The 14,451-nt window shown below is 41.7% G+C and overlaps 4 protein-coding genes across 4 annotated transcripts; 3 read left to right on the top strand and 1 right to left on the bottom strand.

Annotated features, from left to right (window-relative positions):
• Window positions 1–1,007: 1,007 nt before the first annotated feature.
• Window positions 1,008–5,581, top strand: cd74a (CD74 molecule, major histocompatibility complex, class II invariant chain a). The gene is made up of 8 exons (XM_061079093.1): window positions 1,008–1,225; window positions 2,203–2,372; window positions 3,019–3,116; window positions 3,425–3,565; window positions 3,647–3,725; window positions 4,261–4,455; window positions 4,559–4,615; window positions 4,743–5,581. The coding sequence occupies exons 1-8, from the start codon at window positions 1,134–1,136 to the stop codon at window positions 4,748–4,750; spliced, it is 840 nt and encodes a 279-aa protein (XP_060935076.1). The 5' UTR covers window positions 1,008–1,133; the 3' UTR covers window positions 4,751–5,581.
• Window positions 5,582–7,223: 1,642 nt separating this feature from the next.
• On the top strand, window positions 7,224–11,264 carry LOC133011447 (osmotic avoidance abnormal protein 3-like). Its single transcript, XM_061079179.1, has 12 exons — window positions 7,224–7,235; window positions 7,656–7,706; window positions 7,806–7,934; window positions 8,020–8,094; window positions 8,174–8,256; window positions 8,508–8,618; window positions 8,788–8,919; window positions 9,889–10,025; window positions 10,115–10,326; window positions 10,761–10,826; window positions 10,920–11,034; window positions 11,111–11,264. The coding sequence occupies exons 1-12, from the start codon at window positions 7,224–7,226 to the stop codon at window positions 11,251–11,253; spliced, it is 1,266 nt and encodes a 421-aa protein (XP_060935162.1). The 3' UTR covers window positions 11,254–11,264.
• A 5-nt stretch (window positions 11,265–11,269) lies between these two features.
• si:dkey-201i24.3 (uncharacterized) lies at window positions 11,270–12,853 on the top strand. Its single transcript, XM_061079669.1, has 4 exons — window positions 11,270–11,529; window positions 11,714–11,881; window positions 12,312–12,462; window positions 12,571–12,853. Exons 1-4 carry the CDS (start codon window positions 11,497–11,499, stop codon window positions 12,642–12,644), a joined length of 426 nt encoding a protein of 141 aa, XP_060935652.1. The 5' UTR covers window positions 11,270–11,496; the 3' UTR covers window positions 12,645–12,853.
• slc35a4 (solute carrier family 35 member A4) lies at window positions 12,691–13,981 on the bottom strand. Its single transcript, XM_061079667.1, has one exon. The coding sequence runs from the start codon at window positions 13,963–13,965 to the stop codon at window positions 12,988–12,990; it is 978 nt and encodes a 325-aa protein (XP_060935650.1). The 5' UTR covers window positions 13,966–13,981; the 3' UTR covers window positions 12,691–12,987.
• Between the last annotated feature and the right edge of the window lie 470 nt (window positions 13,982–14,451).

Below are 14,451 nucleotides of genomic sequence, written 5' to 3'. Positions count from 1 at the left end.
GAAGGATGTGATTTTAGTCGGGGAACAAACCATTCATTGTTGGTGTGGATCCAAATCAGGGGGCAGATCCAGGATCTTTTTTTCTTTTTTGACAACATTGAGAAATAGGTAGTTTCACAATGTTTTAATCATTTACCCAGGGAATAATTAATAGATTTAGATGTTTCACATTTAGTGAACTGATATTTTATAGTTTGTGCTATTTGATGCAGCCTGATTGAATTTAAAAAGACAGTTTGGCCTTGTCAGAGGTTTGTGTCATTCTAGTTGAATGATATTGAATTGATTGACCGTGACTATGTTAGAAAAGAAACGAGCAAGAGCTGCTGTAACAACTGGTGACGCCTTTGGTAGAAGCATTTTTTCTTTTTTTTTTCTTTTTTTTTTTACTGTGCTTGATTGATTCTTCTTTTGGTTTCACTTCCTGACAAGATAGTTTAGTCAAGAAATGAACAAGATATTTACATGAAGGCCCTGTTTGTTCATCAAAGTTGGGGGGGAAAATGAATCTGCCAAACAAGCAGTCCCCCTGTTGTTTCAGGAAGTCAACAGTAAATTACTATGATTATAAATATTGAAAAATAGAAGTTCCCATTCTGATTACTCATTACTGACAAATGTGTCAGAAGGAAAAGGGTATATAAGTCATGTCACTCTATAAATCACTCTGTAAGTACATCAGAGAAAAATAATCTACAAGTGTATATATATATATATTTAAATTTATTCTATATTTAATAATGCACATACAATGCCTTGAAACAGTATCTAAATATAAAAGTTTAAAACACATTTACAATTCCTTCAAATAGACCATAATATCATAGGATCCACACAAACACTTTATGATAAAAGTATGAAATACAGCTTGTAAATAAACCTCGGCTCCTCTCACTGTAGTCTGCCTCTATCAACAAGTGATGCTGTTTGGATCTGACCAATCAGAGCTCACCTTTTCTGCCACTGCTCCACTGAGCCGTCCCACAATGCTTTATAACAGAGGGACTTTCCACATACTTCACCTTTCTAAGGAACCTGTCCACTGCTCCTTCCTCATTTTATAGAAGATTTATTAGTCTGACCAGTTGGACTTTTCTCCAGTTCGTTGCTGTGAAGAAGCTTCAGAGGTAAAGATGGACCAGGCTGACAGAGAAAACCCTCCCCAGGACCAGAGGAGTCTGGCAGGCAGTGATGTGGCCCTTTTGAACCCTGCTGCACCCAGAAGGTGAGAGGAACCTGTAATGTATTAATCCATTTTGTAATAAGTGCTGTTTGTTCGATTGTACCATAGAAAAAAGATCACTGCTAGTGAAGCGATTGTTTTCTTGCAATAGTTATACATCAAATTAAATTAAAATAAATAATGCAGTAAAATCGAATTATTCTGTCGCCACTTTTTCGGGTTGACAAATTTTCCTGAAGGCATTTTTACTTACTATGCTTACTTTTTTCTTACTATAGAACTTCTTTGCACCAGGGGGGAAGTTGTCTACCTAGTAACTCATGATGCTGCTGTCATTCCTATTGGTTCATAATCAACTGCAGAGAAAAACTGTAATATGTTTGTTTTAATATCAATCCTGATCAATAAGTTAGACATTTTCACATTTCACTACAATGACGACATTCATCTAGGAGGTGTTAATCTGATATTTTGAAAATATTCTCATGAGAGAGAAAACGGAACTAACTTACAAACGTCCATATACATTGTTAATGGACAATACTTAGAAGATTTAGTGTGTTTAACTTTTATTGTTATTATGAGTGGATGATAGATGTTGTGACCTTTGTCCTTTTATGAGCGAATAATCAATTCACAGTTGTTCACCTGCTTTAAAGAGGCTCAGCCAATCACCTGGCTGTGTACGCTCCTATTCAAAATCAGGAACATCTGCCAAGTAACTAGTGACACGTCAACATCCTATTGGCTGATTATGACCAGCATTACAAAATATTGTATTCATGGGTCAGGCCTTATTTAAGGAACTCTTTTGTGTTTGCTGGACCGTCTGATACCAATATCTAAAACAATGCTTTGAAAATATCTTACACAGCACTTTTAGAAAACCCCTCAGCATTATATTTCCTAAAAGTTCCAACCCAACTTAGGTGTCTTTCATTAGTATCCTGCTCCCCCCTCCCCTGACTGCGTCATCCTCTTCAGGTCACATGTTTTTCCTTTTCCCCTCCCTCCATCAGGAGCTCCAACAGCCGTGCCTTTAAGATAGCAGGCCTGACCACACTGGCCTGCCTGCTGCTGGCCAGCCAGGTCTTCACTGCCTACATGGTGTTCGGCCAGAAGCAGCAGATCAACTCTCTGGAGAGGGACTCAGAGAAAATGGCCAAGCAGCTGACCCGCTCCTCCCAAGGTAAAGAACGCCATTGAATAACCCAACATATTGCCGATAATGATGTCATTATCAGATAACAGTTTTCCTCAGAACCGGAGGAGGAAAAGGAGGGGGGGTGGGGGGGTTGCGGGTTGTAGAAATGACGTGGAGATGGAAGTGAGAGTTTGATTTTTAAGGAACTTGACCTGAACACTAGACAGAGAAATGAAAGTTTTACTGGTGATTCATACAGGGGAGAAGTCATCAGTTTACTTTATTTAACTCAATCTTGTAATTATAAGAAATTCAGGTGGTGTCATATGGAGTTCCCCTCATACAATACATCATACAGTTTATTAGTCAGCATTTAACACATCCACTGCTCCTGCGATGAAAACATGTATGGTCCACAATGTTGCTTTGACCCCAGCTCATTACATATTCTGTGGAGCTTTAGGTATATTAACTATTATTATAATTATATACCAGGTATTTGTGTGTATGTTTTATACCCAAAAACTAAGTTCTACTCAAATGTTGTATCTTGGGTCCAAATGTTTTTTGACCCCATTGTATTATTTCTTCTTCTTCTTCTTCTCAAATGTTGTGCATTTTCCATGTTTGTCACAAATTATTTTTTGTAATCACATTATGAAGGAATTAATTTGATTTCTTTGTTTTTCAGCTGTGGGTTCAATGAGGATGCCCATCAAGAACATGCCTCTGATGATGGATCTGACTTTGGATGCCGACGATGACACAGCAGCGAAGACGCCCATGAGCGTGAGGGTTTTTTCAACTGCTTACCGGAACATTTTTATATTTAAGTCAATCGATCAATCGACAAACCAATTTTATTTGTACAGTCCATATTCGTTCATCATAATTTGACTGAAAGGGAAAAAAAGAGGGATGAGGGATCCCAGGACGGGCAGAAGTGCCAAAGATGTTGTGTGTAACAGGGAACCTTAACAAAATAAGAGTATTTGCAACATAACTGTATCCAGGTGCTCACAAAATATATTAAGATCCTGGCTGGTGCACGTTGAACGTAAACTAAATTATCTGACCCCTCTGTCCTCTCCCATCAGAAACTCCAGGACACGGTTATTGTCAGTTTGGAGAAACAGCTGACTGATCTCCTGCAGATTCCCCACCTGCCACAGTTCAATGAGACCTTCGGGCCCAACATGCAGAGCCTGAAGCAGCAGATGAATGACAGCGAGTGGAAGGTGAAGCCTCACACTCACTCACTCAAACTCAAAGCAGTAAAATAAATAGAATATCAACAACATTATCTTGTGTGTCTGCAGGACTTTGAGTCCTGGCTGCGTCACTGGCTCATCTTCCAGCTGGCCCAGCAGATGCCTGCAGCCCCCACCTCTCTGCCAGGTTAGTGCAACTTTCTTCTTCACCGATGTTCTTATCCACCGGTGCTGTGATGGTACACGTTACATTTCCATTATATAGCAGCAGGGGGGTTAAAGGGATGTAAGGATTTGTGATCAAATACTGGGACAATATTAATGTAATAAAGAAATATTGAGTGCGATAACAAGATGGATACCAGTGGCTTGAGATAACTCACAATTATGTTCTTAGTTTGGGTTCATTTCTTTGGTGAAAGTTAAAAGATTTAATACAGTAATAACACGTCCTTCAAAATTCAGCTGTGAGTCCAATATGATACACACACACATATATATATATATAACATATCTTGCCTCTTGAAAAATAAACAGCTGTAGTAAATCCACCTTTCTTATCTACTTAGCCTCAAAGGAATAGTTTGACATTTTAGCAAATATGCTCATCTGTCAGTCATGTTTGAATATTAGAAGTCAACCACTGTCTTTGATTTTTCACTCAAACAATTGCCTTAATTCCATTTCTAATTAAATGTCCTCTTCTCTTTCCATCTCTCCAGCTTCTCAGACCAAGAGCAAATGCCAGATGGAGGCGACCCCCGGGAAGTTCGGTGCCTACAAGCCCAAGTGTGACGCGAAGGGCCACTACATGCCCATGCAGTGCTGGTCCTCCATTGGCTTCTGCTGGTGTGTGGACATCAACGGCACCCCCATCGAGGGCACTAACATTCGCGGACACCCCGACTGCCCAAATGGTAAAGACACAGATTAAAGGGCTTTTGATTCAAGGCTCCATCTGTTGCTTTTCATGTGAGGCTCATGAAAGCTGCTTAATTGCCCTTTTTTTTCTCACTTTAGCTCTTCGCAGGAGGCAGTTTGCTCCCATGCTGATTCAGGAGGCCCTCGGCACTAATGGTGAGAGCCTCAAAGTTAAATGCATACATTTGGATGTTCGGTAGTTTGATCAGATCAGTGTCGTGTGATTATTCTCAGTGATCCGTTGGTTGCTACACGTCATTTGTTGTGTTTCTAATTTCCCCAGGTCAGTGAAACGAATGAAGCAAAGTCTGCAGCAAAGGGTTTCTTCTCTTCAAGCAATCATAACAGACACAACGGCTCGGTCGTTTAAAATTGGACGTGGCTCTACTACTGACAGTAATGGTTTAAACACCTGATCGCTTCTCCTTCCATGTAATCTCTGGGTTTCCTCTGCTTCGCCTTCTGCTTGAAATTAAACCAAAAAGCCCTTTTGCTGTGTCAGAATGTGAAACTTAGTTAATTTCTCTGATTTATTTTGGGGGTTTCTCATTGACAATTTAACTTAGATATTCATATAATCTGTAGCAAATTAGTAGTACGTGTTTTTTGAAAAATGTTTAAATGGTCGGATCACTCGAATTTCCCAAAAAAGAACACCTTCTCTCAATGTCCTACACCATCGTCCAGTCATTGAGGTCACTCTGGTTGAAGATGTCTGCCTCTAACCACTTACATAATCTGTTTGTTTAAAGGAGCTTACAGTAATAAAAATTCACATTTAAGATTTAAGACTCCATGTCCACTGTAACTGTGATATCTGTAGACCTCACATGTGAAAGTTGTCACTGGCACTGATTGCAATTAAAGGAGCTTCAATAAAACTGTCATGGCTGTAATTGAATGATCCAACCTGTTCAATGATGTTCACATCAGAGTGTGGATACCTGACCCGATGGGACGGGTGGAGTTAGGACAAAAAAACGTAGATTGATATTTGGTATTTCGCCTTGGGTTTGGACGGAAAAGAAACTGAAAGCCTTTCGGGTAGTGCACATATGAGACAGTGACCTTTATATGAAGATGTTTGTGTTAAGAAAGCTGAATAAAGATCTCCCAACATCACTGTGTTCAGTCCAGCAGTAATGTCGCCCATCTATAAAGAAGTTATCTTGAGGAAAGATTAAGTCATGCATGTAGCAAGTACAACACATGGTCATAAAAAGCAGAAGTGACTTCAGGCTTGACTTAAAGATTTTTATTGTCTGGGGTTAAGTTAAGTAGTAGAAAGTGTGTGTGTGTAGAGATTCAGTGTGAAGCTCAACACTGGAACACAACAGCCTCTCTCTCCTCTTTGTTTGATGCCATTTATTGGCTCACTGTCGTTCCTGATTTATTTTTGCTAATGTTCACCTCTCCACCTCACGATCTAACAAGGCAGCCTTTATCAAGACTTTATGAGGTGAAACTAATGCCTGAAACAGAATTATTGCCTCGCAGTTGTTTGCCGCCACCAACCAGTCAAGTCCCAGAAAATATGGTCAGAATCTTATCTGTTTGAGTTATGACGTTGGAAAATGGTCTGAAAAGTGTTTTTGCTGAACACTACATCACGGTGTAGGTGACCTTTGGATAGAAAACATCATCTCTTCATCAGTTTGCCCTATTATACATTTGTGATCAATCTAAACTAGCTCATTCTTGAGTTATGGATCAAAAACGAGATTGTTGATATGACAGTGGCCCTGACCTTTGACCCCTCAACATCAAACTGCAATGAATATGTTCGTATAGAGAGACAAAACATAATATCTCTATAAGGCTATACTCAAGTTTATTGATTATATCATTATTGTGTAAAGGTTCAATGTTGAAGAAAACCAGGTTGTGAAAAATGGTGGCAAATTGCATATCACAATACTATTTTCATCAAAAGCAAAAGTTCAAGTTCATGATAAAATGTGTTATTTTCTGCTTCTAAAGAAGAGCTTCACACCACAACCTTGGAAAAAAGAAGCTTTTAATTTAAGATAAATAATAATGTGATACTTACTGTGATAATTATCGATATCTACTGATGTGAGCATTTTATTTTGATATAATTTTTGGCCATATCGGCGAGCCCTAATCGGGGCCAATCCATTTGTTGACAGCATTTTAAGCAGATATAACCACAATCTGACATCTTTAAAACCGATCTATAAAGAATTACATACAGCATATTGACCATGAACGAAATCATTATTCAGTAGGATGACTCAAAAACTACTGGACTGATTTCCATAAAATTAAGGGTACAGATAGAACCCATTCAATTAGTGAGCAGATCAAGTATGTAGGAGCGGCTGCGGCTCAGGGGTAAGAGCGGTTGTCCTCTACCAACCAGAAGGTAAGTGGTTTGATCCCAGTCTTCCCTAGTTTACATGCCTAATATAGAAAGTGATGCACGTAGATGCACTGTATGAATGTAAAAATTTTGAAAGTTTTCAATATATACATGAATTGCAATAAATTATCAAATAATAGAATTAGTAAAGTAATATCAGTCTAAACTGAAACCTGATCTGAATGAAATGATTTCAAAAAATCATTTGTTAAATTCCACTAAGAGAGAAAGCCAGTTTCTGTGCATCTTGGTAACTGAACCCTGATCATTCACTCAGACCAGTCAAAGTGGACTCAAGCTCATTAATAATCCAGACCCTGTGTAATGAAATCCAGGTGACCCTGCAGCTAGTAGACACAAGCTCCGGACGTCACTGTGAACATGACTGCACCTGTGAGTACTGTCTTCTTTTTACAACTCAGAAAGTGTGTGTTGGTGAATGAACTGTAGAATATAGGGAGATGAAGCGTGTCATGTTTCTCACGGGTCTCTCGTTGATCGCTCTGATGTGATCCTCACGCAGGAGGGAGCTGAAACAGCACGAGTGGGAGTTGTTCTCAGTGGACTCTCAGGTAAAGTAAGAACAAACGTGTAGAATATATTATATTGTACGCCGTCGCTGGAGATTTGACTTTAAAGCTCTTTTGTGTTGTTAGAGGGTGAAGCCTGTGTTGTTATTAGTGAAGACGGACATGGAGTGAGCTACACGCCAGGAAGAAATAAGGTTGAACATTTCCTCCAAGTCACCAATCAGCATTCAACCATTTGCTCTCCTCTGTAAACTCTCACTGCTGTGTGTTTGTTTTCAATCAGGAAGAATCGTCCTTCTCCTTTGACCAAGTTGTGACTGTCGACAACTTTCAGGTACAAAACAGCTTCTGAGCTCCGATTCGTGTCAATCCACCAAAGTTCTCTACATCTCTCCATCACTTCTAAATATTGTGACGTTGGTGCAATCTGCAGAGTGTCCATGCTGAGCTCCTGCAGCCTCTCACTGACTCCATGTCCTTGGGTTATAACGGAGCTCTGCTGATATGTGGAGTCCCCACAGAGAGCTTTTGCTCTCTGATTGACCGCAGCATCATCAAACAGGTGCAGCCCCAAAATCCAAAATGCACGTCACGTCGCCAGATGAGATATTTTCTGTCCATTAATCTTCCTCCTGACTTCTTCTCAGCTCCTGGCAGAGCTGTTCAGTCGCATCTTGTCACAGGTGAAAGAGGAGTTGCTCATCTCTGTGTCGTTCCTCCAGGTTTGTCCTTGTGTGACACGGCGTTGCTATGAATTCATATTGAACACAATGTGGTGCAGGATAACTTCTGGTGTTTCAGTTTTATCCAGATGGCAGTGCTGTGGATGTTCTGAGCCCCAACAGACAGACTTTAAAACTTGTAACGCACCCAGTCCTTGGAAGGTGAGTCCAAATGATGACACCAATATATCAATAAAGATAAAATACAACATTTCTACAAAGTTTGGTGTAAATCCGTCCCTCCGTTGTTGAGTTATTTTGTACAGCCACACACACTCGATTACAGACAAGGGCGAAAACATTACCCTGCTCCCAGAGTAACAAATACAAATTGGGATGGATTATGTTAAACTTATACCCTGTATGCACTGTCACATGTATAAAACATAACCCAAGTATGTATATCTTCCCAGTCTTGTAGGAGGTGCATGTGAGGTGTGTGTGTGTTCAGAAGAGGAGGCCTCTGCTCTGTATGAAACCTGCAGGGAGACACTGAAGGCCCGAGCAGACTCCATGTCCAACAGGTAGTTCACATGAACTCTGTCCATGTAGAACATCAACGGAATCACTTCGAACTGGCTTCATTTCAACAGAGCAAAGCATTTGACTGTTGCACGAGAGGAGTTTTCTAATCATCGTCATGCTGCTCTGGCCTGGAATGCATGAACATGGGAACTTGTGTTTCTCCCTCAGATGTAGTTTCCTGTTCTCAGTGGCTGTTGAGTGGAAACTTCATCCGGAGGAGGAGGAGGAGTCGGAGATGTGCCGCAGCCGGCTGCAGCTGTTCGGCTTGGCAGGAGGAGCGAGCAGGACGGACCTCAGAGGGTCAGTTTGATTCTCGTACAGTTCAGTTGTCTGCTGAGATGCCTAATATCTGGATTAATTCCAGAATCGCTTGCTCTGCTCTGTTCTGTGCACCGGTAACATTTTATCCTTTAGTCTGTTAAGGATTCATTTGCAAGTTTGCATCACTGAAGAAAATGAGGTAGTGGAATCCTCTTCATATATCAATTGGAAGATTTTGACCTTTAATAGACATGTTTCTATCTGCGTTTATGTTTGCCGATATGTGCCGCAATATTTATAGTAAAGTTTATGTAAAAATATCAAATCTTAATGACATTTCTTTGTTTCTGGTCTTGATAAGGTCATCATAAGAATCATTATCAATTTGGCAGTTGCTATACAGCAAAAATTCCCAGAAACCTTACAAAACAAGTGATGCTGACACACCAGTCAATTGACAGAAAACTAAAACAGGCTTTTTCACGGAAGACCTGTCGCAGCAGGAGAGACACAGCTCTAAACAAATGAAAAAGGCAGAATAATAATTAAATTCCATTTATAGCTGTGTCAGTTTCAGGGACCTGGCTTTGTTCATGCAGACTCACAGCAATACAACAGAGCCATTGTTAAAGAGCACCGGTGCTTTTCCTTCCATGTCAAGTCAAAATTAAGTGAAATCGGCAACAAGGACACATTAATTACTTCACCAACAAAGTTATGTTGCCAGATCTTCTGACATTCAAACAAATCAATTAATTTATTTGCATAAATGAGCCTTGCAACTTCATGCAACATTAAAATGAAACAAACGTATTCTCACTTAACACCACTCCCTGTGTAGCCATCCCATACTGCATACTATTTCTCAGCAATGTTTGAATGTGTGTGTACCCAAAGGAATGTGCGATTCATGCACACTGCTTTATGGCAATATAATACACAGAGGGAAATGATGAGCTAATCATAAGAATGTGTTGGACTCAATGGTAACAGCTGAATATTCCCCAGAGTCAGTCCACTGGTGAAGGTTGTGGACCAGATCTCATCCGGAGCTTCAACAGCTGACCAGCTCCTCCCTCTCCTCCTTCACGACGCCTTGACAGGAAACAGCAGAGCGGTCCTCATTTACTGCATTAACCTGCAGGGTGAGTAATCGTCAACTTCATTAGTAATGGACGTGTGTGTTGAACGGATGGGGAACTCTTCTCTTCTTCTTCTCCTTCTTACCAACCAGGCCTTCTGGATTATGAGACCCCCTCTGCCTTAGCTTTGGCCCAGAAGGTGAGGGGCTTAGTGAATAAAGCCACTGTTGGTCGCTGGAGTCCAAGAGCGGCCGAACGGGAGATCCGAGAGGAAATCATGGCACTGCAAACCATGATGATGTCACAGGCTGGAAGTGAAGTTCAGAACACTCACAGGCTGGCAGAGCTGAGTCAAAACCTACAGGTAACTCTTTACATGAGCCAATACCTATACCAATATCTGTACTTATAACAAAACCTATACTTATATCTCTACACCAATACCTATATCTATACTTCTACCTGTACCTATACTTATAGGCTATAAGTTATAGCTACACCTATACACCTATATTTATACTCATGATTGCTTATAGCTATAACTCTACCGCTACTGCTACCATGACCTGTACCAGTATACCCGCACCTCCACCAGTGCCTGTACCTATACCTAGACCACTACTTGTACCTGTGCCCGTATCTGTAACTGTCCCTATATACTTGTTCTTATACATATACCTACACTTTTACCTATAATTATACCTATACCTACACATATACCTACACATCTACATATACCTGTACCTGCAGGGACCAAATGAGTTATAACTGAAACACAGTCTGTGATCTGTCCAACAGATTGTGAAGAATCAGTCATGGGAGAGAAGGAGGGACGAGTCGAAGAAAATAAAAAGCAAAACACAGGTTACTCTTCCCATCACAAGTTTAACAAAACAGTAACATATGACGTGTGTTTCCAGTCTAACGAGATAAGCTCTGTGTTTCTCACCGATTCAGGAGCGTCGTCAGACCCCGAACCGCAACTGGCACAGCAGTGATCACAGAGAGGAAACTGACAGAAAGAAGTATTTACAAGACCAACTGAAACTAGAGATGGAAGAACACATCAGAGGTAATATGCCGCCGTTTATGAAAAGCGTGTCATCTTGGGGACATTAATGATATTGTGTGTTTCTTATATCTCGCAGAGGGTAAAGGGAATGTGGAGAAAGTCATGGAGAGAGTGGCTCGAATCCAGGAGCTGAAGGAGGCTCTCAGAGAGGAGACACTGAAGAACGGGGTCGTTACAGAGAAATCTGACCTCAGTCAACAAGTAAAGCATTGTGTATAATTTCTGCCATTTTTAATATGATGTTTTAAACCTTTACAGCTGACTGGAAAGCATGCACTGCTGTGTGAATATCCCATCAAACATATAAATGAGATCTGCGCGAGCTTGAGTGGGCAACGCACGCTAAGCTGTTTGTTTTGCCGATTTAACGACCAGTCTCAATTGGAAGACAATAAAGCAAAGGAGCGGAGGAGGCAACTTAAAGAGGATCATGGGAGATTAATCCAAGAGGAGGTGGAGAAGATGGAGAGAGACTTGGCACAGGAGCAGCTACCGGTGAGATAATGAGATGCCCTGGTTCGACATTATACAACCTGTGATCTATCGCAGTTGGGGATGCTGAGTCAGTTTAAATTAATGCAGGGTTAGATTTATGGCCGATGGAGGAAACCACTGCATTTGCAACTTAATTCTGTTATTTTCTTGCATTTTTTTTAAATTTGATCCATTCCCCTGCTAGACGGAGGGCCCCCAGAGAGAGCTGCTGGTGCTGACCAGAGAGAGGCTGGTCCTGGTGCTGCAGATGGAGGCCCTACGCACGGAGGCCCTGCAGGCCGAGAGAGATCTGCAGGATCAGCATCACAGACAGCAGAGGGAGCTGCGCTGTCTGAGGGAGGAGAGTCTGCAGGTGGGAGCTTGTTGGATCAGACGCTGATTCCAAAAATGTATCAGTTTAATATTATCGTTCAGTGAATCTCATAAATTGGGGAAAATATCTTCAATTAGCTTTTGTCTCATATTCTTATAGTATTATCATTATCGACAGATTAGCTGGATCAGTGCTTGAGAAAGGGCATTTGACATTTACAGTCTTCAAAGCCAATTTTGAAATCTCAAATCTAAAAGGACTGAACTTCACTGGATGTAATAAGTTAAGAGGATTTTGCAGATTAACACTGCGTCAAGGACACAGATTCTCAATTGTCTGATTAAAGAGAAAAGTTTGTAAATCAAGAAGACAGCCGTTCGATCAAATGTTTGCAAAAGGAAGCACCATGGCTGTTATCGCTCTCACACTAAACCCCGGCCTGTCTGCGCCTGGCTTCACTGACCTCCAGGTGTTCAGGGCGTTTCGACAGGTGAGCGAGGAGCACAGGAAGACGTCAGAGGGAAGATACAGATGTGTGCTGCTGGAGGCTGTGCAGGACGCCGTCTACCTCTCTGCACAGAACCAGCAGCTGCAGGCCGACAACAGACAACTCCACAGAGGTCAGCGTGCGTTTAACCTCCACCAGAGCGGCTGTAACATTACAGATACTGATGTAAAATATTGACGATATGCCCACAGATGATAATAAAATGTGTTTCTTTTTACAGCTCTGGGAGAGTTAAAGGATGCTCTGGCTGTGGGAGTTGATCCAAAGGCTGAACCTTTATCACGACAACAATGAATGAGAGTCAAAGAGCATGCTTACTGCACATCATGGAACATAAAACTGTTTCAAAAACATTTATTATACACTGTGTCACACATTATCTTTAATGATGGAAGAGAATGTGACACAAACCAGAAATACATGACAATAGCAGCACTCTTCAGTTGTACTGAAGATAACATGATCTTTACTTGCAATGAGTTCAACAGAATTATAAATTAAACTCTGATGCAAATTCTCATGTGTTGGATTCTTTACTCCAGTTCAGTCCAAGACTCAGAAGGCAGACACAGCAGAAGAAAATTAAATCTGATGAGTTGTTTTTTTGGGCTGAACGGCCCTCGAGGTCCGGTCTCATCTACATGTAGTAAAGGTAACCTGCCAGTGCAACCATAGAAACAGGCAGGAGGAAAAGAGGAGTGAGCTGCAGTCCTAAAGTCGCCCAAGACAACAGAGCATTAACCAGCATGGAGCAGGAAATGACAAACAGCCTGGTGATCCCGCTGCCATGCTTGAGCACCACAGACATCAGCAGTCCGTTAGCTGCCTGCCCTGCTATGATGAGCCAAACTGCCCCAGAGAATCCCTCCAGGAAGCTCTTATCGCCCGCTACAGAGGAGAGGGAGGAGAGCCCGTTGATGGCCACACCAAATACATAGAGGTAGAGATTCTGCAGGCTGAGGGGCAGCTTCTGGCTCTTCAGCATCCGCTCTGTGTAAACCGCTGCCAGCCCTGACACGCAGCAATACACCAGCACAAGGAAAAGGCCCCAAGCTGTGATATGAAGCCGGGGACCTTCCTCTGCCTCAGCCCTCTCAGGGTTCCCTGTATCCAAGCTGCTGTAGCTGTGACACACCCCGGCCCCCATGAGGAGCCCCAGGGCCAACCACTGGGCTGCCCGGAGCCTCTTACCCAGGCAGACCGAGTAGAGCAGAGCCGTGGAGGCAATCTTCAGATTAGAGAGAACTTGATACGAGCTTGGGTCCATGTAGGCCTGCATGATGACTATCAGGTTGTTGTTGAGGGCGTACAATATGGCGGGGACTGCATAGGGAGCCACGAGGACTAGATGAGGAGGAGCACGTAAGGCGGACGCGCCCCCGGTAAGAACAAGAGTCGCCAGCGAGATGAGGAGTTTAGCTAACTCGATCATGACGACACACGATGAGGGATTGAAAGGAATTTGACCGTCTACTTTGGTGAGAGTGATGAGTGGCGCGTGGGAGCCATAGATGAAGACCATCAGCCCCAGGAGAAGACCCCACTGAATCCTTTTCACCCAAAATCTCCTGATCTTCATCGGGGATCTCGTCCCCACATTCAGTTTCACGATCATCCTCAGCGATGCTAAATAAATACTTCCTAGTTAATCTAAATTCTAGCTACAGTGCAAAACCCCACACTTCAGACCATCTTTAAAAAAAATGACAACTCTGAATCTCAACCATTTAAATAGCAATCATAATATACTTTAGACGTACCATTATCTGTATAACTCTGTGTATGTTACTTCAGCTGAACAATTAAAAAGCTTCGGAAACATTGCTGCCTGTTTTAAAATGACTGATTTTAAATCTAATGGGCTAATGACAGTTGCTCCAGGCAACAAAACCAAGATGATTTATGAAATTTGCTGGACCAAACCTTGTCGGCACAAAGTATCACATTTGTCTTAGGATCAAACGGTTACAAGTGAAGAAGTAACAGATCTGTATTTAACTGAAAAATTAAACAATAATACTGATAAGAAAACAACACTCCAGTCTTTAACTTTAAGTCCCCAATGATCCAGTTATGTCATGAAATCTGGATGATCTGCCAC

The sequence above is a fragment of the Limanda limanda genome, chromosome 10, assembly GCF_963576545.1.
Source record: "Limanda limanda chromosome 10, fLimLim1.1, whole genome shotgun sequence".
In the NCBI taxonomy this organism is placed as follows: domain Eukaryota; kingdom Metazoa; phylum Chordata; class Actinopteri; order Pleuronectiformes; family Pleuronectidae; genus Limanda; species Limanda limanda.
The sequence above is the reverse complement of the archived record's forward strand: the minus strand, read 5'-3'. Positions and strand labels throughout refer to the sequence as shown.

Coding starts and splice junctions, on each gene's coding strand:
- cd74a (XM_061079093.1), top strand. CDS start 1,134: ATGGACCAGGCTGACAGAGAAAACCCTCCCCAGGACCAGAGGAGTCTG. Junction 1,226..2,202: donor AACCCTGCTGCACCCAGAAG/GTGAGAGGAACC, acceptor TCCCTCCATCAG/GAGCTCCAACAGCCGTGCCT. Junction 4,456..4,558: donor ACACCCCGACTGCCCAAATG/GTAAAGACACAG, acceptor TTCTCACTTTAG/CTCTTCGCAGGAGGCAGTTT.
- LOC133011447 (XM_061079179.1), top strand. Junction 7,935..8,019: donor ACCGCAGCATCATCAAACAG/GTGCAGCCCCAA, acceptor ACTTCTTCTCAG/CTCCTGGCAGAGCTGTTCAG. Junction 8,257..8,507: donor ACGCACCCAGTCCTTGGAAG/GTGAGTCCAAAT, acceptor ATATCTTCCCAG/TCTTGTAGGAGGTGCATGTG.
- si:dkey-201i24.3 (XM_061079669.1), top strand. CDS start 11,497: ATGGAGAGAGACTTGGCACAGGAGCAGCTACCG. Junction 11,530..11,713: donor TGGCACAGGAGCAGCTACCG/GTGAGATAATGA, acceptor TTCCCCTGCTAG/ACGGAGGGCCCCCAGAGAGA. Junction 12,463..12,570: donor CAACAGACAACTCCACAGAG/GTCAGCGTGCGT, acceptor TTCTTTTTACAG/CTCTGGGAGAGTTAAAGGAT.
- slc35a4 (XM_061079667.1), bottom strand. CDS start 13,965: ATGATCGTGAAACTGAATGTGGGGACGAGATCCCCGATGAAGATCAGG.